General features: G+C 46.3%; 2 protein-coding genes across 6 annotated transcripts in view; both read right to left on the bottom strand.

Annotated features, from left to right (window-relative positions):
- Nucleotides 1-4637, bottom strand: part of LOC119464480 (uncharacterized) — a 187757-nt gene extending 183120 nt beyond the window's left edge. For all 3 annotated transcript variants that reach the window (XM_049656113.1, XM_049656112.1, XM_037725469.2), the window contains exon 1: nucleotides 4458-4637. The gene's annotated coding sequence lies outside the window, so the exon portion shown is untranslated. The remainder of the gene's footprint in view (nucleotides 1-4457) is intronic.
- Nucleotides 4638-15095: 10458 nt separating this feature from the next.
- Nucleotides 15096-24303, bottom strand: part of LOC119464476 (cleavage stimulation factor subunit 3-like) — a 70152-nt gene continuing 60944 nt past the window's right edge. For 2 of the 3 annotated variants that reach the window (XM_037725466.2, XM_049656305.1), the window contains one exon: nucleotides 15096-15272. In XM_037725466.2, the coding sequence (XP_037581394.1) occupies nucleotides 15201-15272 (72 nt within the window). In that variant the 3' untranslated portion in view covers nucleotides 15096-15200. Of the gene's footprint in view, nucleotides 15273-16338; nucleotides 17588-24303 lie in introns of those variants that run through there. The other variant, XM_037725467.2, reaches the window with a different exon arrangement.

Here is a 24303-nt window from a genome sequence, read left to right as displayed (position 1 = left end):
CAATGCCCGTGGGAAATTCGCGCAACGGAACTTTGACAATTTTCTTTCTCTTAATAATCAACCTATTACAATGAAATTCCTATTACCTATTCCAATGATAATAATCAACCTAGAGCGCAATTTGCCACATCGATTGAGCTATATATCACGGCGGTTCCCGGAATCTTTTGAAGCCGAGAAACGCACGCTCAATTTCGAGTTCTGAAGCGCAGGTTCGAGGGAAATAATATATTCTTCAGGAGGCGCGAGCGCAACAACTGATACACCTGGCAAGACGCATCGCGGAAGACAGTAATTCGAGACGTGAGAACGAACGCTGCATTGCAAAGCGATGCACTACGTCGAAGCTGACACCGCCAAATATCACCGATAACGAGCGGGGAAAAAAACGGACAAAACGGCAAAAATCCGAACACGAAAACGAGTTTGCGAGTGCCATACGCGATCGAGGGAGCCCTTTACGTAATTCAAATCGCGTCGCCCGCGACCGGCCGGGGGTGTCGGTGAGGACGCACGCGTAGGCACGTCAACGCGCGGTTTGGTCCAGTTTCTTCGTCGATGAATATGTCGCGCCAGCTATACGCTGACACTGCCGGGCTTGGTCTTGGCTGAGCGCCACTTTGGCAAGAGGTTCGAACCGGTAGCTTTTCTATATACTGTATACGCTGTTACGGAGACATACTCCTATGCGTAGAGTGACGAAGCTCGACGTGTATCTATCGCTAGTGCATCGCAAATCGCAGTTGGAACTGCCGGGTTCGCAGCCAAATGAGCGTGTAAAAAAGTGATTCGTTTCGGCGACACGCCGATACAGGACACGGCCGTCGGGCAATTCGAAGAAAGAAAGAAAGAAAGAAAGAAAGAAAGAAAGAAAGAAAGAAAGAAAGAAAGAAAGAAAGCACGTGGCCGTCGAGACCCACCGATTTGAACGACGGCTTTTAGCCGTGCAGATAGATACTGGTGCGGAAGGTGACTGATATGGCACCCACAGCGAGAGCGCACATTGAACAAGGACGCGGTATACTACGCGGTTAGCGGTCGACTAATCAGTTTGCGAGCTCCGTGGGAAGACGGCTTTCGTAAACTTCGCGCGCTTGCCCAGTCCAGCGGCCACGCTGACCTACTGCCTTGATGCGCTATCTTCTGGGTGTGCCGCCGCCGCTTTGTGGAAAAGTTATGCTCTGTCGACGACAGTTTGCCTATTATATGCCGGAAGTACACCCTCGCAATTTTCTTTTCTTTTTTTAATAATACAGCGCGAGCGTCGACCGCACACAAGACGTGTCAGCGGCCTTGCATCGGCAAGCGACACGTCTGAAATGCACATGTGGCGCAGCAGAACACCTTCGAACTGGAAATTGACCTGCGTGTCCGCGCATAATGTCGCCGATCCCACCGCTCTTTGCAGCTACAAGGTATCTGACACGCCATGCGGTCGAAGCTCGCGCCATGTTGTTAAAAAATTGCCATAGACAACTTATAGACTGCACCAGGGGTGTAAATAGTAGCATCTCCAAACTGGAATCGGATGCTTTTCTTTCGAGAATGTACTGGGCATTCGGTTATGGCCGTATATACGAATAATTATTGGAATCTGTCATCATACCGTGGAAAAAAAATTCCACACGTATTCCCGATGCAACTGCCAAATTCGCCCTCTTAGAAAATGCACACATTACGGGAACGATCGGGCATGAAATTAAATAAGACTTCCACGAAGCAAACCACAAAAATATGCGTGTGTATAATGTAGTACGCAACCGTATGACGAGCATCGTGAGACACGTTGGCAGCAAAGCATCGCGCCAACATTTAGCGAGCAATAAGGAAACAACGCGTGCCACTACCTTGCGTCAAGAAGCAATGCGCCTGATTCCAACAAATTGGTTCAGCAGGACGCAATACCCTCAGCAATGCTCTATCAGTAGTCTACGGGACCATGCGACCACGGCGCACTGTAAAATAATTTACACCCTTAAAAAGTGAACAGTGGCGTGAACTGTCCTATAACTCACCGTGCAAGGCTGTGAGTTATAGACCAACTGACACGACCGTTCACTTTTAAGGGTGCAAATTTCTTTACAACGTAGTCTAATTCATAACAGTGCCAAAATGCGCGGACAGCATTCTTTCGTGCTATACGCCCGTTTCAATTTTTCGTATAGCAAGCCCACAAATCACTTCAACTGGTGCGAAACTGATTTACACGTTAATACCCACGAAAGTTGCCCGATGGAGGCAGCCATCGCCATCCGTAGCTCAATTGGTGGCGCATCTGACGTGTAAATGCAAAAAAAAAAAAAAAAAATGTGGGTTCGGCTACCACCGGCGGCAAGGTGCCGTTTCATCCATTATTTTTTTTTTCTCGCTATTTCTAAGAACGTTTAACTGAAGACCGCAGTTTATTTATCCAAGGAATTCCTGTGCTTCATTTGCTGTTGGGTTTATACGGTTGTGACTAAGACCAAGCCCCTCGGTTCGCCTTCTCGTACAAGCTCACGTAAAAGTATTTCAAGTGCCAATTCAAGTGCTTTTCCTTCCAAAAAAAAAATGCAATTAGAAATCGGACGTAAGAGGGTATATATAGCGAATAGCATTCTTGGCGTTGTGAGACGTACTTTTCTTTTCGGCTATCTATCAAAACAAAACCTAACTTGGATCACTGGTTATGTGCTAGTAGGTATGCGCTGCGTTGCATAGTAATCGTCATGACGTATGAAACACGTTGCCAATTACACATCCACTATGAGATAGATTGCCAACACAGTCGAACCCGGATATATCGAATCTGAAAGAGATCACAAAGTTCGATATATATAATAAAAATGTTATACAAAAAATTTTTCGAGGGTATTTCGCTGATGTTCGTTATAAACAATAATTTCTTATATGTGGGGTCGATATATCCTGGTTCGACTGTAAAGTGTACAGAATGTAGTACATGGAACAATAAATACCCATTCAGTGTGCTATAAAATTCTCATCTCAAGATATCATAGAGATATCATCTCAAGAGCCCCGAATCTGGGGCGCAACTATGGGCTGTCTTGAGGGTCCACGATACGGCGGTCGGGCATGGCCCGACTGTCCCAACGTGGGAGCGGTCCGCTGCGCGCCGAGTAGGGGGTACCTCAGGGCTTTCATTAAAGTTTTGCATCCATCCATCCATCTCAAGATAATGTCATTCGCGTACTTGGACAGTCATCGCAGATGAGTACTGCCCGATTTTTTTTTTTTTTGATAAGTTATACATGGCCCAACTGTCGCTCATCTCCTCCCCGCGCCCATGTGCGGACATCGCTGCATAAATGTCGCAACTCGGTTTTTTTTTTTTTTTTTTTCTACACTGAAGCAAGCACTGCGCGACAGTTGCGAAGGTGAATGAGCCACTTAAGTGCCCAGGTCAATTATGCAAGTACGGTTACGCGCATTTACGGGTGAGCGGACGCCGCAGAAATTCCACGCCCGCCACCACTTCTGCAGCAACACTTGTTTCAACGGAAAACAGAGGTGTAATACCACATAGGCATCTAGAGCATAAGTCCAGTAGCAGACAACGAATCTAAATATTCGCAACGGTTGTAACTGCCACTTTCAGTGTCACCTAACTCCAGTTCCTCACTTCAGTTAGCTTGCGGATTTTGGCAGAGTCTGTTCTCCCGGCACTCACCTCCTATTGACGCTCGGAAGTCACGTGACAAACAGCCGGAGAAAAACTGCCTGCAGGTTGCCCGAGAACCTGCAGGTGTGCCCTGCCCTAACCTAATCTAACCTAACCTTCCGAGAGCCAATAGGATGTCGTTGCCGGGAGAAATTCGTTTCAGAAATTCTCCCGGCTGCCGGAAGAAAAGACACTGCCTTGTATTTCCACTGCGGCCTCGGAATGGTTCATGTGTGTGCAGTGAAAAATTAAGCGATATGTCACCAGCATATTGTTTTTCCCTTACAACGAATAAAGTTACTGGCACTACAACCACTTTAGTATACTGCAACTTTTTTTTTTTTTTTTTCTGGGGAGGGGGGGTTTAGACTGCTCTTGCATTCAAATATTTATTAAAAAACATCATTTAAGTTTACTTTCTGCGCGACTATAAGTTCAAGCCGTGAACATCCGCAGGCTCATTAACGTAAAATATGGCGCGGCGATTTCCTTCCAACAGACGTAAATTGTAACGCACAGAAGACAAACCAGTGAGCATGCCCAAGGCCAACGAGCAGACTTCTACGCTAAAACATTATGCGCGGCGAAACAAACACATCACAAACGCATGTACTCCCAAAACGAAATGGCTGCAACGCCTTCGATAACGCAACCGCTAGTTGAACTCGGAATGCCTGGTTAGCGCGTACACACGGGTGTTTCAAACTTTGCCGCTGCCCACTTGGCTCGCGAAACGCACAGCGCGACGTTCAAAACCTACGAAACCACTCCGCGGCGATATCGCATCAAAACTCACCTGTTGCAGTCAGCAGTTGCAGAGCGTGCAGACGATGAAAATCACGTATGTCCGATGCGGAGCGTGCAAAAAAATCCAAGAGGCAGAAAAAGGCGGCACCAGCATTCACCACATTCAAAACACCACATACAGCTCGTATCCCATCGCAGACGACAGTCAAAACTCGTCTGGCGAAAACAAGCGCGCCACGGCAGCCACGACAACAGCGGCCGGTAGGGGGCAGCAGGCGACGCGCTCGCGCTTGACGTCAGAGATTTTGGCTACGCGAGCCCTGTCGACGTCATGCTTTTCTTTGGCGCGTCAAATTTGAACGTTGAGGCGGCGCCTGGTTTTACCATTTTGTGCCATCTTCGAGTAGGGCTTAATTATGGCCGCCATAGCTTAATCGTCCAAATGGGCCTCTACGATTGTCCACTTCTGGCTACACGCGCGCTGCCAGAGCCAGCCAGCACGATTATGGCACAAATTTGATCTTGCTGCTCTCTGAAAGTTTTTTTTTTTTTTTTTTTCCTCTCTCTCATCTCTCGCGTATATGCGGTGATATCTGCTTTTTCTGCACTTAGCGAAAGTGGTCGCTCGTCTCTCCGTCATATGCTTGGGTTGCGTCGAAGCTGATGTTGCCGATGTGTACTAGGCCGTCGATGTTAATGGGGTGCTAGTTGAGTAATGACCAGCTTGTTCACATAACCGCACGTACATTCGCTTTTTCGTGTGAAGCGTTTCGCTGGGCACAGGCTGTGCGCATTTCCGTGCGTCAGTTAAGCAACCCCAGCTCATTCAGCACAGGGGCCAGAAGATGGAAATCATATATACCAGCCGAAACAACCCTCCGAAACCAAAGTCCAAGCTGATTGGCACGACAAATGTATACCGGCATCCTGTTTTTCCGTGTCTTGTCAAAATATGACAGACCACCAACTCATCAACGCCGGTGGGCGGCGTGATCGCTGCGAGCTATGCTTGAGCAATCGCTTTCGCAGATACGATCATTTTCACGTGTGGCGTTCTCCTTCTCTCAACCGCGCGCGCATCGTCGTTATCTTCTCAACTGCGTTCCGCCTTGTGAGATGGTTGCGAGATACGCGAGGCGGCTAACGTTTTACCTCGTAGTCAGCTAGTGCTTGTTTCCTTCGGTTTTCGACGTCCTGTGTGTAGTATATATCTGCTGCGTATCTCACAGATTCCAGCTATAGGCGCTTGTTTTAGTCGTTGCGGCGCCTTTTGTGGTTTCAGCGGCGGTATCTCTTTCCGTATCTAACGTTTACGTGGTGGCATCCTCCTCCTCCCCCCCCCCCCCCCCCCCCACACACACACACACTTAGCGAAGACGGTCGCGGTCGCAGCTTTCGATTCCTTGCTTACTTGGTTCTGTTGCAGGATGTCACGGCAGTGGCAGCGGGGGACTTCACACGTCACCGGCTGCTGAAACTGCTCACCGCTGCACACCCGGACAAGCGCGTGGCCAGCGGACAACCTCCGCGACCACTCCCCGACACTGGCCTCAACAGGCAAGAACGAACCCTCCTCCTGCGCCTCAGGACGGGGAGCGCATGGCCAGCCGCTCGCAAGTTCAGCGTGGGGCGAGTCTCATCCCCGGCCTGCAGGAAATGCGGCTCCCCAGAGACCCTGGAGCATATCATATGCCACTGTCAAGCCCTCGCGACCCCTAGGCACGCGATGACAGTGGCGTACCACAGCCTTGGCCTTCCAGCCACCTCATTGGAAGACTTCCTCTTCCCCCGCCATAGTCCTGTCACATCTTTGCTATCCTTCTTGGAGTTTGCCGCTGTGGCAGGACTTGCCTCCCTGTAAGGAGCCCTCCCGCCTGCCTGCCCCTTGCGGTCCTTGCCACGGCGAGCTGCTGCCACTTCCACACCCTACCTACCCCTTCCCCCTATCTTTTCTTCCCCCTCTTCCCTTCCCCCCGATGCTGAGCCGTGCTCCCTTCTGGGAAGCAGAAAATAGCATCCTTTCCCCACTATCTGAACCACTATATATACTGGGGTGCTCCTGGGCGATGAAGAAACGGAAATCTTCCAGGCCGCAACCGGTGATGGGTTGCCCACCATAGAAAACGGCCAGCCGGTCTATAGTCCATCAACTATTCCTCTCATGATTACGATATTGCCCATATTATTGTCGAGACTGATATTCATATTATATTATTGCATCACACCTGGTCATTCATATAAGTTTTTTTTTGTTTTTCATTTATTATCTATTGTTATTTTATGCAGTTTAATTATTGTGTCATATCACATTAGAGAGTTTTAGATTAGGGGGACGCAAGCGTAGGGGCCTGCTAGCGCTTGGGGCCCCTACGCTTGCGTCCCCCTAATCTAAAACTCTCTATTGTGTAGCCTCTTCTCCATATCCTCTTGTAGCATTTAATTGTAGTGTTGTACCAATTTTTAGTTTTTTTTTTTCTTTATTATCTGTTTCTGTTGTAGGGTTCGCTCTGTTTCTTCAATTCTTCTAGTGACTTTTTTTTTTTTTGCTGTTATGATGATCTTGCATCTTTAATTTATTTGTGTGAGCTAAACTTACCGACGGAATTAACATTTAATTGAAAAAAAAATCTGGCATCCTTGATTATTCAAAAGCTGGCGATTATGCAACAAGTTTACATGTTGTAGCGTGGGCTAAATTTAGAGCCCCTATTTTGTACCAAAGTTTTGCCAACATTTACCTAGTCTGATTGAGCAAACAAACCCATATGCAGGCAGGTATCTGTTCAGATACTTGTCATCTCAATAGTGCAAATACAGACTACTCTAAGTAGTAGTGTCAATCACATGCGTACGCACATGTGTGTGCATGCATCACACAAGAGACGTGCATAACAAGTGCAAAATTAATTCTTTATTGTAGTGACTGAGCATGCATGCAAGCCTGGCTACATATAAGAGGCACGAAGACTATATTGTTATCATTGAGGATGAAAAGTTAATGGCTTTAATTTTGCTGCCACAGGTAAGAAATTACGGCACAAAATCGTTTGTCGTTTTTGGTCCCACTTGCTGCGCTCTGAAAACGGAAGATCACATATCCCTGCACACTGAGATGTAGTGTGCGGTAAACAATACCAGGCTGCGTGAAAAGGGTGCGAGAATGAATTTGCAACTCTAATATGCAACATACCTTGTCGGCATGGTGTGCGTTCGGATCAATTGTAGTAACAATGAAATTGCAAATTAGTTGTCACAAGCGTGCACAGATCGCATCGTGAACACAACGGCACAGTCATCACGTGAAAATACCAAAATGTCTACTAACAAGGGAGTCGCATGTCAAAAGTAAGCTATCTTCAGGATGAAATGGAGAAACAAAGCAAAAAGGGTGTATTCGCGTGTACAAGGTACACTCAATATTAAAAGTAAATATACAATGAACAAATTGGAAGATGAAAGTATAACATTCAGCACTATTGCAAGACACGTGACTCTGAGTGAGTGAGAGAGTGAGTGAGTGAAAGAACTTTATTGGAGGTCCGGCGAGGACGTCAACTCGTCGCGCACTCGGCTAGTCCCACGCCTGCACGGCGTTAACGGCGTCTACTCCACAGCAGTTATCTTGCTAAGGAGTCCACGTGACCTAGCGGGAGAGGATAGGAAAAGAACTCAACAGGGGAAAGGAGTTGGAGTGGCCCCTTTCCCCTGTGAGAATGCTGTGAGAGGGTGCAGATGAAAACGAGAACGGAGAGGGGGATTGACGTAAGTCGCGCCGTCCAATACTCGCATTGGAGGGAGAGAGTGACACGCGCCAGCCAATGGCCGTGTGCGAAAAAAATGGGTCAACGGAGGAGCGGGGTGTGAGAGGAGTTAGCGTTGGCTGTATATACGTAGCTTTGGTCAATGACTTTTAGGGGCGAAGCTCCTTAGTGTGTGGGTCTGTCCCTCCTCTGTAGTAGTAGTAGTGGTAGTCGTCGTCGTAGTATGTAGCCACGTCTACTTTAAAAAAAATTCCGAAAGTTGTGTCCGTAGCGCGGAATCGAACCAGGGACCCCTCGCTTCCGAACGCGCGGCGCTAACCACTACGCCACGAAGCGCACATGGACACGCGCACCACGATGACAATAAATACCAAACATTAACGAAAGATTGCGCGTTTCTAACGCGTTTGTGCTAGCGCGTTACGGCCCGTGTAAGAAGCTGGTGTAAGACGCTGTGGCCTCTCCGCCTATTACCCCCGTCAACGCCTCCTGTCTTTATAGGAAGCGTTGCCCCCGTATTCATAAACGCTCCTCGACTTGAACCAACGCCTCCTATAAAGTCTTTATAGGAGGCGTTGCTTGAACTTGACTTGCCACCGCCTTGGGCAGCGCGTTCGAAACGCGTTGAAGGCGGTGGCAAGTCAAGTTCAAGTCGAGGAGCGTTTATGAATACGGGGGTTATACTCTCTCAGCAGTCATGTGATGGCGTCGGCAAACGCGGTGCACGTTCCGGCATGTGTAAACGGCTGCGTAAGACGCTGTGGCCTCTCCCCCTTACTAGAGAGTACTGCACGTTTCTAACGCGTTTGTGCTAGCGTCCCCTTAAGCGGGAGATGGTGCAATTATAATGAAGGGCGCTGTTATAAAATAGGAATGACGTCACATATGACGCGTGTCATTGGTGGAAGTGAATCGTTCGATTTAGTGCGGCGAGACTGGGCGAATTACACGGAAGATTCACGGTTTACCGATGATTCCCTCCGGAGCTTCGCCCACTCATCATCATTCACCCCGTGGATATGCGGTGTTTTTTTTTTTTTTTTTTTTCTGGTAACGTCGTAGAAGAAGCGTGAGGAACGCGCTAGGAACGCCGTCGCCCGTGGACGCCGACGCCGACGCGTCCCACCCGCCGCAAGTAGCGCCGTTCACAGCTTCGCTGTTCGACCATCTTCACGGAGTGGAAGGGGCAGTGACTTTTTTAGGCAATCCACCAACTATATGGAGCATGTAACTGGATGGCAAGCAGACGCTGAGCAGACAACGCGGCGGGGAGGAGCACACCTCGAAGAGCATTCGACTTTCCTATTGGGTAAGAATTCGTGTAGCTTCTGCAAGCAGCTGATGATCATGATGATGACGTGGTTTCCCCCTTTTTATCAGGTGGGCGCACGTTTTGCACCCTAGCCGTTACTTGAGATGGAGCAGCACCTCCTCTGTTTTGGCGCTGGATGGATCATGGAAAGGAGCGTCACGTTACTCCGCTATCCTCGGCAAGGTGGGCAGGCCAACCTCCTCTTACGCCACCCCTCCCGCTCTCCGGGGCCTTGTGCGCGGTGGCTTTTGGGTAGGATTCGGCCCACGTGGTTGCAGGACCATTGGAGATTGCTTGGTACGTGGTAACTTTTAGTGGCGCTCTCTTTATGCTATGCTGCCGTCACAGGCATGGAGGCACGTAGGAAGTATAACGAGTGGTTTTCTGCTACCGCGCGAGCGTCGTTCCTCGCTTTAAATGCGTTGCCTTGAAACATGGAGAAAGACTGGGGCGCCTGACCCATGACGACAGAATTTTCAAAGCATCCCTTGCGCTTACCACCGTGGTTAGTGGAGTTGCCAGCGCTCTCGCCTCGAAACCCGTCCAGAATGCCCGAGCGTGGTCTATTGTTTCGTCAAATCATCTGTTTTGCACCTTAAACTTGAAGACAGTCTGCGGCGGGTACAAAGGTTACGCGAGAAGAGATGGCTTGTGGGTTCGTGCGCGCTTATAGTGTTGGAGGTCGCGTAATCTCATGTTTCGAAGACCCGTTCAAGCTAAAGGCAGCACGAAGCGTTCGCTGCCGCTCACGCCAGCGTTCTGACAACGAGTGTCCGCGGTCATTGAGACCTTTCATGTTTGCCCGTGCGCGCGTGACACCAAGCTTATTCATTCGGTTAGTAAGTGCGGCAGAAGGCGTCGTCATCCGCACGCGCGCACAAGACGACTACTGCGCATGTCTCAGCCCAAGAGCGCTCCCCAAGAGCAAGGTATAAATACCAGAGTACTTTGTAATAAAGCCATTCCTTGTTCCCTCATGCCTGCGTGTTACAGTAAGCAAATGTTTACTACAATTTATACTGCCGATAAAACTACTAACCTTACTACAACAGCTAATTTGGTATCGCAATCGATGCTTCGCCTTTTGGGTGAAACTGCGACTTTCTACGTGTTCTCGGTGGGCAAAAAGAGGCATCATTTATTACCATTTTTCAGGCTCGTACAACTTCTACGAGTCACCTAGCCAACCGCTCTTTTAGAATTGGTAGAGGATACCCAGGTCCCAGAAATGCCAAATCATCTGAAGTTGTCAAAAGTGTGAGTTAGAAATCTCCCCTTATTGGCGAACTTTTGCCTGGAAAGCCAAGCATTGGTCGCCGGCCACGACACCTAAAACTGTCAGACAAGAGCGGACTACAAGAGCGAACAACGTTCCGAACGAAGGTGTACATTTCACGCCAGTAGTAAAGGGCTGGAGTCACGCTACTCTTTCTTAAACAGTCAGATGTTGCAGCTGCGAAAAAAAAAAAAAAATCTTGTCTGACAGGTTTAGGCGTCGTGGCGGTTAGACTCCCACTGGTCTTACAGTGGAATCTCGTTGATACTATCTTCACGGGAACCGGAAAATAAAACGCATTATCGGAAACACATTGCTCCTGTAAGACATTAGCTGGGAAATTAAAAAAATAAACGGAGTAGCTTAATTGCACTAGTGGCGCAATGCTAAAGACACCGCGGAGCTAGCTGATCGGTTCCTAGGTGGCCCTGGCTATACGAAGTCATACCAGGTGATGCTAAGTTATACGAAGTTTATAAGCATTTCCTCGTAGTCTGTGGCATCGGGGAACGCCTCGCGAAGCACTTGCAGCCCAAGCACACGTAGGGGAAGTGGGGCGAAAGCTTTGCACAGTGTACGGGTACAGTGGCTAGAATAGGGGTAGTACGGGCGGCGCGCAGCAGACGACATGCCGGGATGACGTCACGGCGGATGCGCACTAGCGCGCAGCTGGTGGGAGCTCGGCCGAGCCGCCGCCAGAGGCGCCTGCTGCAGTCACGGACACCGCGAGCGTTCGGCGCTAATGCGGGGAAACGGGGAAGCGCGGATGGCGTCAGTAGCACCTCTGCGCGTTGCCTCGTTGGTGCTGCTACAATTTGTTTTTCTCTCTCTCTTACTTCCTCTCTCCCGAGCATAGCGCGCGACGCCCTCATGCTCTCCTTCCCTCTCCTTAACGTACGGTCCCATGTCAAAGCAACATGTGCACGGCACGGAGAGGAGGCGAAGCACACGCCGCTTCGCGAGGTAGTTGCTAGGCAACGTGCAGTGGAAGGCGGCACACACTACGGCCGTACGGTGGCTAAACCGTAACGGCAGGCTTAAACAGCTCCGCTGTTAAAAAGGTATTATCCCGAAAAACGTATTATGCAAAATCGTATCAACGAGATTACACTGTATACGGCACTGCTTTCCCTTCTATTTGCCGGAAATTTCAGCACCCCAAATCTCCACCGCACCTCTCGGCCGGTGAACTTACAACCCCTGGCGTGCCCATCCCGGCCCTTTGATCGTGTCGGTGTCGATCTATATGGGCAACTCCGTCCGGCAACAGGTGGATTATGGTTGCCGTTGACCACTTAACACCCTATGCAGAGACATAACACGCTATGCAGGTTTTCTATAGTGCCTGTTCACATAAACATAATTAGATTGATTTGAGTAACTGGCCATATATGAACTCATGGATGAACAAAATGGCTGACTGCAGCCTGGCGAGAGCGGTCCTAAGCAGTCCTGTTCAGTCACTACTGCCCGAATTAACACAACTACTGTTAGATTCAGGAGACATGCAGGTATCCCCCCCCCCTCCAAAAAAAATAACCATGCTGCTAATTTCGCAGAGTATCGACATTTCCTCTACCCTAGGTGCAAAAATTTCTTTCACACCAGAAAAATTCAAGGAATGTCTACCCAATTACGTTATCAATTACGTTGCCTCAAAGATTTATTGCCACACTCTCCCCCCTCTGCCCAACTTGTGGAGAGAGACGATCGATAACGTTTTTCTTATTCTGTCACTATTTTGTTTTCTTTTAATTCAATTATAAACCTTAGGGAACTTCATGCACTTTGGGAGTACTATGTTTTTTTTTTTTACCAATTCATGTCTGTCTGGGTCTCCAACTATTTTTCCGCCAACTTTGGTCCCTGGATAGCCATGGTCTAATGGGCACATCACCAGTCTGCTGGGCTGAGGGAACACGGTTCGAATCCATCGGATCAATTCGGGTCCGACGGAAGCCCCCTTTCCGAAATTTTGCAGGATGCACCAGCACACCCCCAGTATCCCGTTTAAAGAATTTGTCATTCCGTATGCATTTCACCGTCGTCGATAACTGCACCTCCAGTATTAGCCATGTAACATCAGGTGTACTGCAGGGAAGCGTTCTCGGACGATTACATTTTCTCATTTATATTAGTGATCTGCCGCCTGAAATAACATCATCCATACGTTTGTTTGCAGACGACTCCGTAATTTTTATCGTCAAATCTGCTCACTCTCAGAACTCGGCGATCTTGAACATGATCTTGAACGCGTATTACTAACTGGAGTTGCCCTTGCAAATGACCCTAAACACTGATAAATGCCAACTAACACCATTCACCCAGAAAAAGGAACTTTCCAATTTTGATTACTCACTATAGATAATAGCCTCGTTACACGCACCAACTCTTACAATTAGTACCTCGGCATTATCTCCTTACACCGAACCTTTGATGGTCCACGCACATTGAAAAAATAACTGCTAAAGCCTCACGTACGCTACAGTATCTTAAACGTAAGCTTACTGGTGCTCTTGCCCTCACCAGACAACTCGCCTATCAGAAATTCGTTAGGCCTCAACTCGAATTTGCGGCCCCTATCCGGTCATCTCATAAAGCTTACCTAATCGCGACCCTCGAGTCACGATTAGGTAAATTTTATCGCTTGATCGCGCGGCAATCAAGCACATGTCGCTGTCATACAGTAGTACAAACATATATATATATTTTCACACATACATATAGCGACATACTAGTAAGTTATGCTCCGCAAATATTGCCGCGGCAATCATTTCGGGGAGTGTCAGAACCCCGTACCCCTCTCCCTGTATTACGGACCTGCCTTGTTCGACCGTTGTTGATACCTTCAAACCCCCATCTTCTTGTGCTTGTTTGGAGTCACATCCCCATTTTTCTTTGAGACTTCAACGATTGTCTTCGGAATCGCTGCATGGTTGTGCTGCTGCAGTGTCAGATTGTCTAGGTCCATGTAAAGCTGTTTTTACGGCAATAACGCAACTCCTTTTGACCAAATCTTTGCTTCACAGTGATTCCAATAAGTGCTTTGGATCTGTAATTTTCAAGCGAATAATTTATTTGGCTCTTTCGGCCGTTTTCTTGTTAGGTCGCTGGTACGACGGTGGTCGGACTTGGGGGAGGGAAGGCGAGGAAACGAGCCAAGGGAAAGGGCACGTGCTCTCGGGTAACCCGAGTTTCGAAGAGAGGCGGGGAACTATAACTGAAGTTTTGAAAGTAAATCGCGTCACAAAATTCGTAAAGTACGACTTACACACGAACTGCAGACATGACAGCTTCGGATTGTAATTTGAAGATGCGAGAAAGTTAACATAATTCTGTAATGAGGAAACTCAAAGACAATTAAAGCCTGAATTGGAGAACAAAAATCATGAGCCATTTCACTCTGTGACGGTGGATGACCAGCGAAGCTGTTTAGCACACGACACAGAGGTGACACGGAAATTTGACCAAAAGTACGAACATACTTATTTGTCCTGATTGGTGACATCGCGACGATAGGAACGCACACACATTCTCGTATCACCTCTGTTATTAAATGCGTCCGTCACGCAAGACAATGAATGGCCCATACCTGCTCCCACGTAGGGACAGATCGGCGGAGAGGCTTGGCCGATCTGTCCCGACGTGGGAGCGGCACGCTGCGCGCTAGCGCGCATCCCTAAAGGACGCTAATAAAGTTTATCATCCATCCATCCCCATTACGACGACAGAAGAGAGATGAAATTCTACGCGGGAATGATGAGCGGCAACGAAGCCTGCTGTGGAAGAAGACGACGACGACGAACGCGGGAACAGTGACACGAGCACATTCGCGCGGTTGCGCCGAGGGGCGCCAACGAGCCAGCTGTGGAAGACGACGACGACGCTCGAGCCACTGATGATGATGATGATAGCTTTAGTTGACGGACACGAAACATTCACGGAACCCTAGCTCTAAACATCTTCGCTGTAATATTCATGTACACGGCGAAAAAGATCCATGTGGAATAACCTTGGGGCATCAGTGGTAGGATATCCGAAACAGGTCCACGTGCGATATCATTGGGATGTCCGTGGTAGGATATCCCAAGCTGGACGTTCGGCGGGCGTCCTATCAGTCTCCGAAATGGTGCATGGACATTGGGACATGATTCGGATGTCCTATGGATGAAGTGTTTTCACTGGGTGGCTGATTGTATAACAAGTAAAGCACTACTTTTCTATCTTTTCTTGCATATTAAGGTGGCCCAAAAGTAATTACTTTATTATCTATATTATAACAAGTCATATCTAACATAACCTAGTAAGGCAATTTGCCCATCCTTCTACATTTAACTGTTATAGAAGCATGAATCTTTATTTGTAATTGCGAAGAAACTTACTCAACTTACTCAAGCAAATTAGCAATAAATGTAAATTAAAGATCTCGTAGCTCGGGTCTCGTCAAATTGTCATCACAGCCTCTTGAGTCGGCCACCATTCTTTATTGCGACGATCCATGCTTGATGTATGACTCTGCAACATAATATTAATGTTAATGTTAAATGTGCAATGAGATTAAACAGGTAAGTCTTACTGAAGTCGGTCTTGCATGCAAATGAAAAGGTGGTAACAATTCTCGAAACCTAGTTTGTTATTGCACACCAATTTGGCTTACCGAGGGAAGGCCTCAATGAGGCAAATTCTGAGCTTCATGCAGCACTAATTTGCAATTTCTCCAAGATCCCATTACATGACACACCGTCTCAACAACATAAAGCAAGGACTGGGGTGGGGAGGTTCCACTGCTTTTACTGAAGTGGTCATTGTTTTCCAATCACACTACACAACCACTTTCACTTCATGTTTGAAAACTGTCAAAACCCACTTGAGGGCTTTGTAGTGCAGACGTGTCCCTCAAACAATTGCACTAAGTTGCGCTAATATGCTTGCGTAAGTTTCTTTGCAACTACACTGTACTTGTTTTGAGACTGCACATAAAAATACTTATACCTTGCAGTTGAGAGTACATCCGATTGAGCTCACTTCTGCTTAATAACTCGAGTTGCTTCAGTTTCTCAGAGTAAATGGAACACATCCCAGCAGGAGTCGCTGAGTAATATTATTGATCTGTGGCATATACTTCAGTCAAGTGGCAGCACTGTACAACATTCAAACCTGTATTTTAGAACACTTATACTCCTCAAATTGCACCTTGACTTAAGAAAGTGGATTGCGGCATCACCTTTCTTCTGAAGTGGTATTTCGATGATACTAAACATCTATCCCAGTTTTATAGTTTTGTAACCGGTGCTTTAGGGATCTACTGCCAAGCATGAATGTGCTAGTGTGAAAGCGTAAGTTTCCACCAATTCCTTGTGTAGGAGTCACCATGGAGACCTACTGCAGTGCACAGTCTTGGTCAGTCAAGGCATAGCACTGAGCTCCGTTCAGTGGAGCCAAGGAAAAGCTTCTAAGTCGAGGACGTTTGTGACTATAAAGGTCAGTAAAGTTAAGTACGAACTTCAAGCTGAGGCCAGTCTGTGAATACAGGGGCGAGGCCTCGGGTGAGGTGGGTCCGAGTGAAACAAGGCCCCTGACATTATCAGAATTTGACTTTATTTGAACAAAACTTAGGAAGCACAATCACCCAACTCAGTACATAATGATTGTACACATGAAATTGTCACCAACGCAACAACAAGCATTCTTCAGATGACACACTCGCCAGATGGATGGACAACTGTTCTTAAAACTAGGTTTTATTCGCCAACGATAGGTGAACTTGGAGCGTTACACACAGCCTGCCAAGAGTCACTTAAAAGGCTTACAGAGTTGTATTTACAATAATGAACACGCATCATCTACAAAGCTCAAAATGGAATGAGTGCTGTCAAACTGTCTCAATGGATGGATGTGGAAAGGTGGAGCCTTTAACACAACAACTTTATTTAAATTTATTTTATCAGCCATGATGTGCTGATAGGTGAAACTTTAAATACATCAGCATTTCAGCTCTCAGCATTTCAGCTTGCATACACGGATGTCATCTCTCTTCCTCTTTAAAAATATGCAACACATAGTAACTACACGAAACATTTCCTCACTTTTTATATTTATATATTCAGGCACAGACATGCCCCAGACAAAGAATGTCATCTGCCTGCCTCTAAAACTTGTGTAAGTTGCACGCAAGGAAGGGATGCAGCAACACTGTGCTTAAGACAGGAATGAAGCAAAGTGGTCTCACCTGAACATGAAAATTTTGCAATCTTACACAAAACCATGCTTTCAGCACAGCTGCATTGACATACGCATTTTAACTAGTCTGGCAAGTTTAACTCACCTAACAAAGCAAAGGGGACTAACAACAAGCCACATGACAACACTTAGCACCACAGTTTGCAGCATATGCTAGGAGACCAGGTATCCCTTAGTTTTGTTTCGTCTCAGTGATGAAAAGTGAAGCAGCTGTCGTGTTAAAGGCCTCATCTTTCTTTCAAGGCGCTTTTTTTTCTTCCTTATTTGTCCTCACAAACACACAATTTGCTGTACACAAATGCACCACCCGTACGTACACCACGAGTCACATGAAAAAAAAAAACTGTCCACAGTGTCTAACAAACCACGAGAGTCCTGTCACAGGTCCCTCCAAGTGTAGAAGAAAAAAGAAAAAAAAAAAAAACGAGGTAACAGAATGTGATCGGAGAAGAAGGGTCCGTGCAGTCAGTCTCTCGAAGTCCGTCTGTAGTCGCCCAAACGACACAAAAATGCTTGGACGAGCATTCTCTGTCACTGCTTTCTCTGAACACCGTCTGACAACTTTTCGACCCCGCACTCTAAAACATGAGCTGCGGAGAAAGCGAAGAACAAACACACCTTTTAAAGCCACCCTCATCACTCGACAATGACAATGTAAAATAAAAAGAACTTTTTTTCACTGCTTCAAGACCGAGAAGTCGCAATAAAATTTCACCCACTAAAGGAGTGGTTCCAAAATATTTCATTCTTAAGTACTTTGCATCACTGTCTGATGCCTTTCCTATCAAATTCTTCATTAAAATGACTAGCTGGTGCCTGTTCTTATCTGCACAAACCATTCAAAAAGAGTGCAAATCCTGGAGACATGCACATGTAAAATCCACAGCAAATGGACATGTCCATTTGCCATGGAGTTATGCTGTGTACATGTGCAAATTCATTACCATATGTGGTGAGAATGAACGAAGCTATATGCCTTGGACTTCAAGTTGGAATTCTTTCAAGAATGTGGCTTGCCTAATCATTGAAAATACAACTGCCTTCGCTCAGGATTCGTTGCAGATTGCAAACTACAAGTCTGAAAACTTGCACGTTGTGCTTACGCCTGGGGTCACTGTTTAAATTCTCACTACATGCATTGATAAACAGAGAGGTAGGAAGAGAAGTGTCAGCTTAAAGGCCAACAACTACAACAAAACTTTGGGTCACATAAAAAGCCTAGCTTCAGATGGTGTAGATATAAAACAACCTCCGTGCAAAATTTTACATTCGAAATAGGAGTTGCTGCATCACAAAAAACTCGCAAGAGCAGACAGGTTTCGATACCAAAACTGAAAAATAATTTGCCACCGATACCACTAGCTGGAACTGACACATGGCTCAGAATGCATGACTTCCGAGATCAGGGGCCACCTGTGGCTGCTCGCAGCACAATGAAAGATTTCTCAGGCGATGCGCTGGGAGTTACGTCGCATCTGTTAACCACCAGGTGTCATGCGTCATCTGCTTAAGTGCTACTTAAAGCCTGCTATTAAGAAAATTAGACAATTAACAGTTCTGCAGCTTTGCATGGTGGCAGCGCGCTAGTAGGGACCCTTTAACAAATTTGTTGGGTCCCGAAAGTGTGTACTTTCTAATTGTATGGTTTACTTATGTTAAATAAACTTTCAAACTTTTGCTTAGGTTACTTCAGTGCCAAGACTATTCTTTTATAACCAATTTTTCCAAAGCGAAATTTCATGGCAGTTGGCTTTCAAATTAGGGTTTCGACGAGAGGGCATGTCTCTGTCAGGGCAGACAAAGGCAAGTCCCTTTGTCGGAACCTTGGTTCAGGGCTGAGGCTTCCCTTGTTCACCCGCTGTTCAATTCAAGTGTTCATCTTTCTGTGAACTCTCTGTCTATTTTGGTTCCCAAAGTGCAGGTACCGACAGTGGTATGCAATTGTGTTGCTACACTTCATGCTTAAAAATCATAGTTACTACTATTAGGTGCAGTATGTTGGTATCAAGTTACCTTATGATGCCACTTCTCGGTAACCACTTTCGCAGAAGGGGTGGGTGACTGAAGATATTGAGCACAATGCACATTTTGTATCCTTCGACTATTAAAAAAGTGCAGTATTGCTTCGGTATGACTCAAAATTAAATAATCTTTTTTTTCTTCTTGGCCTATGGCTCATGTCAGTAGATTAAAGGCCTGTGATGATGTGATACAAATGAAGCACTACACATTTCTGCACCATTTGACTGCACCTTCATTTTTGCTTGCCAGTACAGACTGCCTGTGAGAAATGATATATAGTGTGGTGCGAGAGGTGTGGCATCGTTTTATTTAAAAGAACCAACACCTGCATAGGTCCTTCCTTACGTCGACCTAGAGACCGGAGTGAAAAATGACACATCCTCTCACATTTGAACCTGTTCCGGTGCTGTCAAACAGGCATTGTTTAGGCAGTGCAGATGTCATGCCTGAAGCTTAGTGAAGAACAAGTGCTCAGGAGGTTTCAGTTCGGTTTTCAAAGCAACACTTGGCATACTGCCCTAGGGAAAGCAACAAAGCATTATCTAAAACGAAGAAAAAAAAACTACAACGAAAAGAATGCACGACTAACTCGTCTCTGAAGAGGCATCCGCTGGCAATGATATAGATATATATGCAACACACCGTCAGCACAGCGGCTTGGCTACGACTAAACTACACCGTGCATGGTGGAAGGGAATAAAAAAAAACTGGGGAGAGGCCAGAACAATCTGAGATGCATTGCGAAGAGTGCGACGGAAATCACATGGCGTGCTAGGCCTCACTGCCCTCATTTATGGAGTGAATAGCAACAGGTGCTAAGAAGACAGGATGCTCCTATCAGTTGACGTGGCTTCGGTCGACACACTGCAAAGTGGCTCACTTGATACGAGATCGAAATGGGTAGGTAGAAGGGAGAAGGAGGAGTGGGAGGGGAGAGGAGGAGCTGCCTCACAAGTCGTAGGTGCCTTTTCAGTGAGGCTTCACAGAGCCAGGGCATCTCCTCAATTTTTTTTTTTCCTTTCTTCATAACACTACACAATGGCCCCATTCTAATTAGCGGCCGAAGGGGGGTATTTAATTTGATTGTTGCTTGAAGCAGAACAAAAATAAAGCGCATCTCAGATATGACTACAGCGCGCAAGTGAGGCAATATGTGAAAAAAAAAGTGAAAGAATGTACAAAATATGTTCCATGTAGTTGACATTTAGGGCTAAAACCCGACAAAATCTACATATATAGCAGTACTCTATACCACGAGAATGTCCCTGCCCAATCCTTCACCTAATGCTGAACTTAGAACTCGGAGCAGTATAATGTTCTGCTGTGTTATCCAAAGTGAAAACTTGCGCGAGACTTCATCTACAAATTTGAGGCATTCAGGAACAGAAAAAAATCAATCTTGAACAGAGCAACAAACAATGTGCACAGGATATAGAGGAAAATACAGTAGAATTCCATTAATTCGAACTACGGTTAATTCGATTTTTCGGTTAATTTGATCCTGACCTGAATTTCCCGGCCAGCACCCATGCATTTCTATGGGCCCAAACTTATGTTATTTCGACCTTAAATTGGCCTTTCTTGGTTAATTCGATCTTGACCAACTTGACCAGTCAGCACCGTCTATGGTGACCCCAATAGCGACCCCTTTAGTGGTAGCATCTGTCTCAGCGGAGCTTGGGGGACAATGAATGCGCTGAACACACATCACCTCCATCGAAAAACTCCTATGTTCGGCCTGCCCTAGAAAGGTTTTCAAGCAAGAACCGCAGCTCACGATGTCTGATTATGGTATTTGTCCAATTCTAATGCGCTCCTTTATTTATTTACTTTTTTTGCCATGAAAATTGGGTTGAAAATTGCCTGGACGGTGCAGTCGGATACGAAACCAAAACCACCTTCACGGTGTTCGTATGCTTTATCGCATAACACGAACGTATTGAAGCAAAGCTTACTTTAGGGAACCGGCCGCCATCACGCAACACGTCTTAGACCCTTGCCCATTTATCTTCCTAAATAATTGGTTCTGCATTAGATTAATGCTTTGTTTAGGAACTTTAATGTAATTTCGACATTAGTTTTTCTACTTTGGACGCATAGAAAGTGGCCGTGCATTTGATTTGGGGGTGTGTTAGAATCAGGCAAATACTGCCGAATGAATCAGCGGTGTTCCTGCGTTTCTTTTGCGTCTTGTTTAATACGACCCGCCGGTTATTTCAATCAATTTTGTCGGTCCTGTAAGGGTCGAATTAACGGAAGTCGACTGTACTCCTAGAGGAACTTCATGTGCACACCAAATATTACAGTGACAAAAGGTGATAGGATATAAGCACGTATGAAGAGAGAGCCATAAAAGCCAACTCAGTAAACAGGGACATTTGAAAAAGTCACCACCATGAAAAAGTTTACAAGAGAAAGGGCCCAAAAAAAAGAAGCTAATAAAAGCATGAATGGAATGGAAAAGCATGCACACACAAGAGCACGAATGGTTTCAACCCAAAACAGGCAGTCAACTACGCTCAATGTCGCCAGGCTGACACGCTGGAGCCAAAGCTACAAGGTACACTGACGTTTTGGTAAATACGCAGAATATAAGTTTGTGCTCATTTTAGCCTAAAAATCGGGTCAAACAACCACTACAGTAAGACTACAGCGGCCACATGTGAAGTTATTGCCTGGTTACCCGTGTCCGTGAACAAGTTGCACGTACCGAATGGCAAGGCAACTGCTGGTTTTAAAACATGTCGAATTATCCTTGAATGCACAGAGTTTCATACTAAAGTTACTGAAGTGATCTCCGACACCGCGATGACTCAGCTACCAAGGGAATGATCGCCAATCTCCGGACTTGGGTCTTTCATCTTTCTAAGTTTTCAAGCAATTGTATATTTAAATGCATGAAAGCAATATCTTTGCACACATGCACTAATCGTAGCGAATTGCTGCACTTGTAGTGCAACATTTATTTGAAAGTCGTCGATTCCTTTAGACACTAGCACTAGAATTTCTGTAGAAAACTCAATACTTGAATGTTTCTCACACACATTGCAGCTACCACGATTGCTTTCCAAATAAGGACTGCTCAATGACACTGAGTAAGGACTGCATACCGACTCTTCAAATATTACTGCACATTGGTCTTCAAATATTAAAACGCGAATTGTAGCTTTGGCTACATTGCACAAATGTGATGAAACGAAACACATCAGACACATCTACAGCTTCAAGCAGTTCCTTAGAACCACACTCACGCATACAGCTCGCCATACAATATGTAGGTGATACACGCTTTTGACAATGGTGCAAAAAAAAAAAGAAAAAAAATACAAGATCCCAGACATTGCTGTGAAACTCCTTGACACTGCCAGACTCGTGGCATGCTCAGGTTTGGCTACACAAATGCAGACTATTAAAAGTGAGACAAGAGGCCACACAGCTGAGATCTTTGAGCTCGCACAAATAGGCCTAAGCGCAGTGCAGAGTCTAATGTGCTGACCTGTGTCTCTGGTGGATGGTCCAAGACCCCACAACACACCCTACCAGATGCCATTTTTTTTCTTCAGCACTCACACGCTCCTTTCAAATTAAGACTCGAACTCTGTTCTCTTTCCATTTTGTTTTGTACGAATAAGTTGTTTTCTTTATGCTTCAAGTGGCGACCCCTATGTTTTACCGACATCTTTGCTACTCCTTTATGTAACACACCACAGGGGACTTTTTAAGGGTTAGTAAATGGTGATCATGCCGATGATGATGACATGTTAGTGAGAAGCTTCAACACTACCAAAGATGTCAATTTTTAAGTTTTTTTTTTTTCCATCACTAGCACACCGTAAGGGAAAAGTGCGCTATTTTATGACTCTTTTTCCAATGTAGAGTTGAACTACTCTAGTGTTACCCCCCGAGGAAGAGTAAGAGCTGATTTTCCCTACCCCTGACAGAGTGCAAGTGCTTTAAAAAAAGAAAAAAAAAAGAGTTGCATATATTACAGACACCTACTTCTGAGCCCTATCGAATTTTGCCATGCTGTAAACTTCTGCCATTTTGTTGTTTCGAGCCAATCAGAGAAGGCATAGCTGCCCTGTAAGCCAATCAGAGAGGACAAGTAGGTGAATTTGACAGCGTGGTGGAATCTGGGAGTGTTTGGAATAGCATCCCTGGTCACAAACTCTGCACAAGCGGAGTTGCAAGCATCGCGAGCAGACAAAGGCTGTGCCTTCACGGGTAAGACACCCTTGGGCACACAAGGCAGGGCTGAGCCCGATTGCACGCAAACAAACAGCCTACACTTGTACAGACTTGAAGAAACCGTGCGGCTGCATTCACTGCCATCAGTCAAATTTAGGCACGCCAGATTTTGTTTTGATGAGTGTACCATGCTGCGCTGTGTGAGCGGAAACTTGCCAGCATGAGGCAGACTGTCCTGTCCGGCACAGATGACAACACATTGCAGTTGGAGTTGAACCCCAGGTGCGAGGGTGCCTCCAACTTCAGGCACAACATCCACGCAAATCTCTCTAATTTTTCTTTCTCAGCAAAACTTCCTTTCAGCTAAAGGTAGAGAGTCTTAGAAACCAAAGTCTAATTGGGTCTCGCTGGCAACCAAGCAGCTTGAGTGCACGAGTGAAACGCAATCTGTTTGCATCTCCTAAATTAAAGCTCTCCAGTGTTTTTCAGTGGGCAAGCATACAAAAGTGAACATACAGAACTGCTCTAAAAGTTACTCTTGACGAAGACTTGCGCTGGTCCCTTTGGTACTGCTCTCAAGACTGGCGCGAGCCCTCATCAGACTATTTTCTGAGCAGTCCCTGGTGCTGCTCTATTTCTACTGGAAAACATTGTCACATACAGAGCCCGCCTTTACTGGGACTCAGTAAAATGAAGGCCCTGCCACAAAACTGTGGCAAGCTACATGTTCCCTTATCAGATGGCAACTTGCAGTGATTTTGCATCTGCTATGGTATAAAAACGGCCCGAAAAATGACTTGAGCGTTCCTTTTTAAAGTTTGGAACAACAATACACTCGGTGTGAGTTCACAGCAGATGCCAGCCAAAAGACGATGTCAGCAAGGCCAACTGCCCACTGAAGGACGTTACTCTGTCCCATTGCTTCTACTAGCGCTGCATGTTTAAGACTGCAAACAAGCTTCGGTGCACTGCATTACACTGCAGACAAGATGGCATCTTGCCCTGTGGAGAAGGTTGCTTGCAAGATATTGCAGGGATAACTTGCCACTGAGAATGCTCCATCTTCAGTCTGCGGCTCTAACTTTTGAATGCGATA

This window comes from Dermacentor silvarum, chromosome 9 (genome assembly GCF_013339745.2).
Source record: "Dermacentor silvarum isolate Dsil-2018 chromosome 9, BIME_Dsil_1.4, whole genome shotgun sequence".
In the NCBI taxonomy this organism is placed as follows: domain Eukaryota; kingdom Metazoa; phylum Arthropoda; class Arachnida; order Ixodida; family Ixodidae; genus Dermacentor; species Dermacentor silvarum.
The sequence above is the reverse complement of the archived record's forward strand: the minus strand, read 5'-3'. Positions and strand labels throughout refer to the sequence as shown.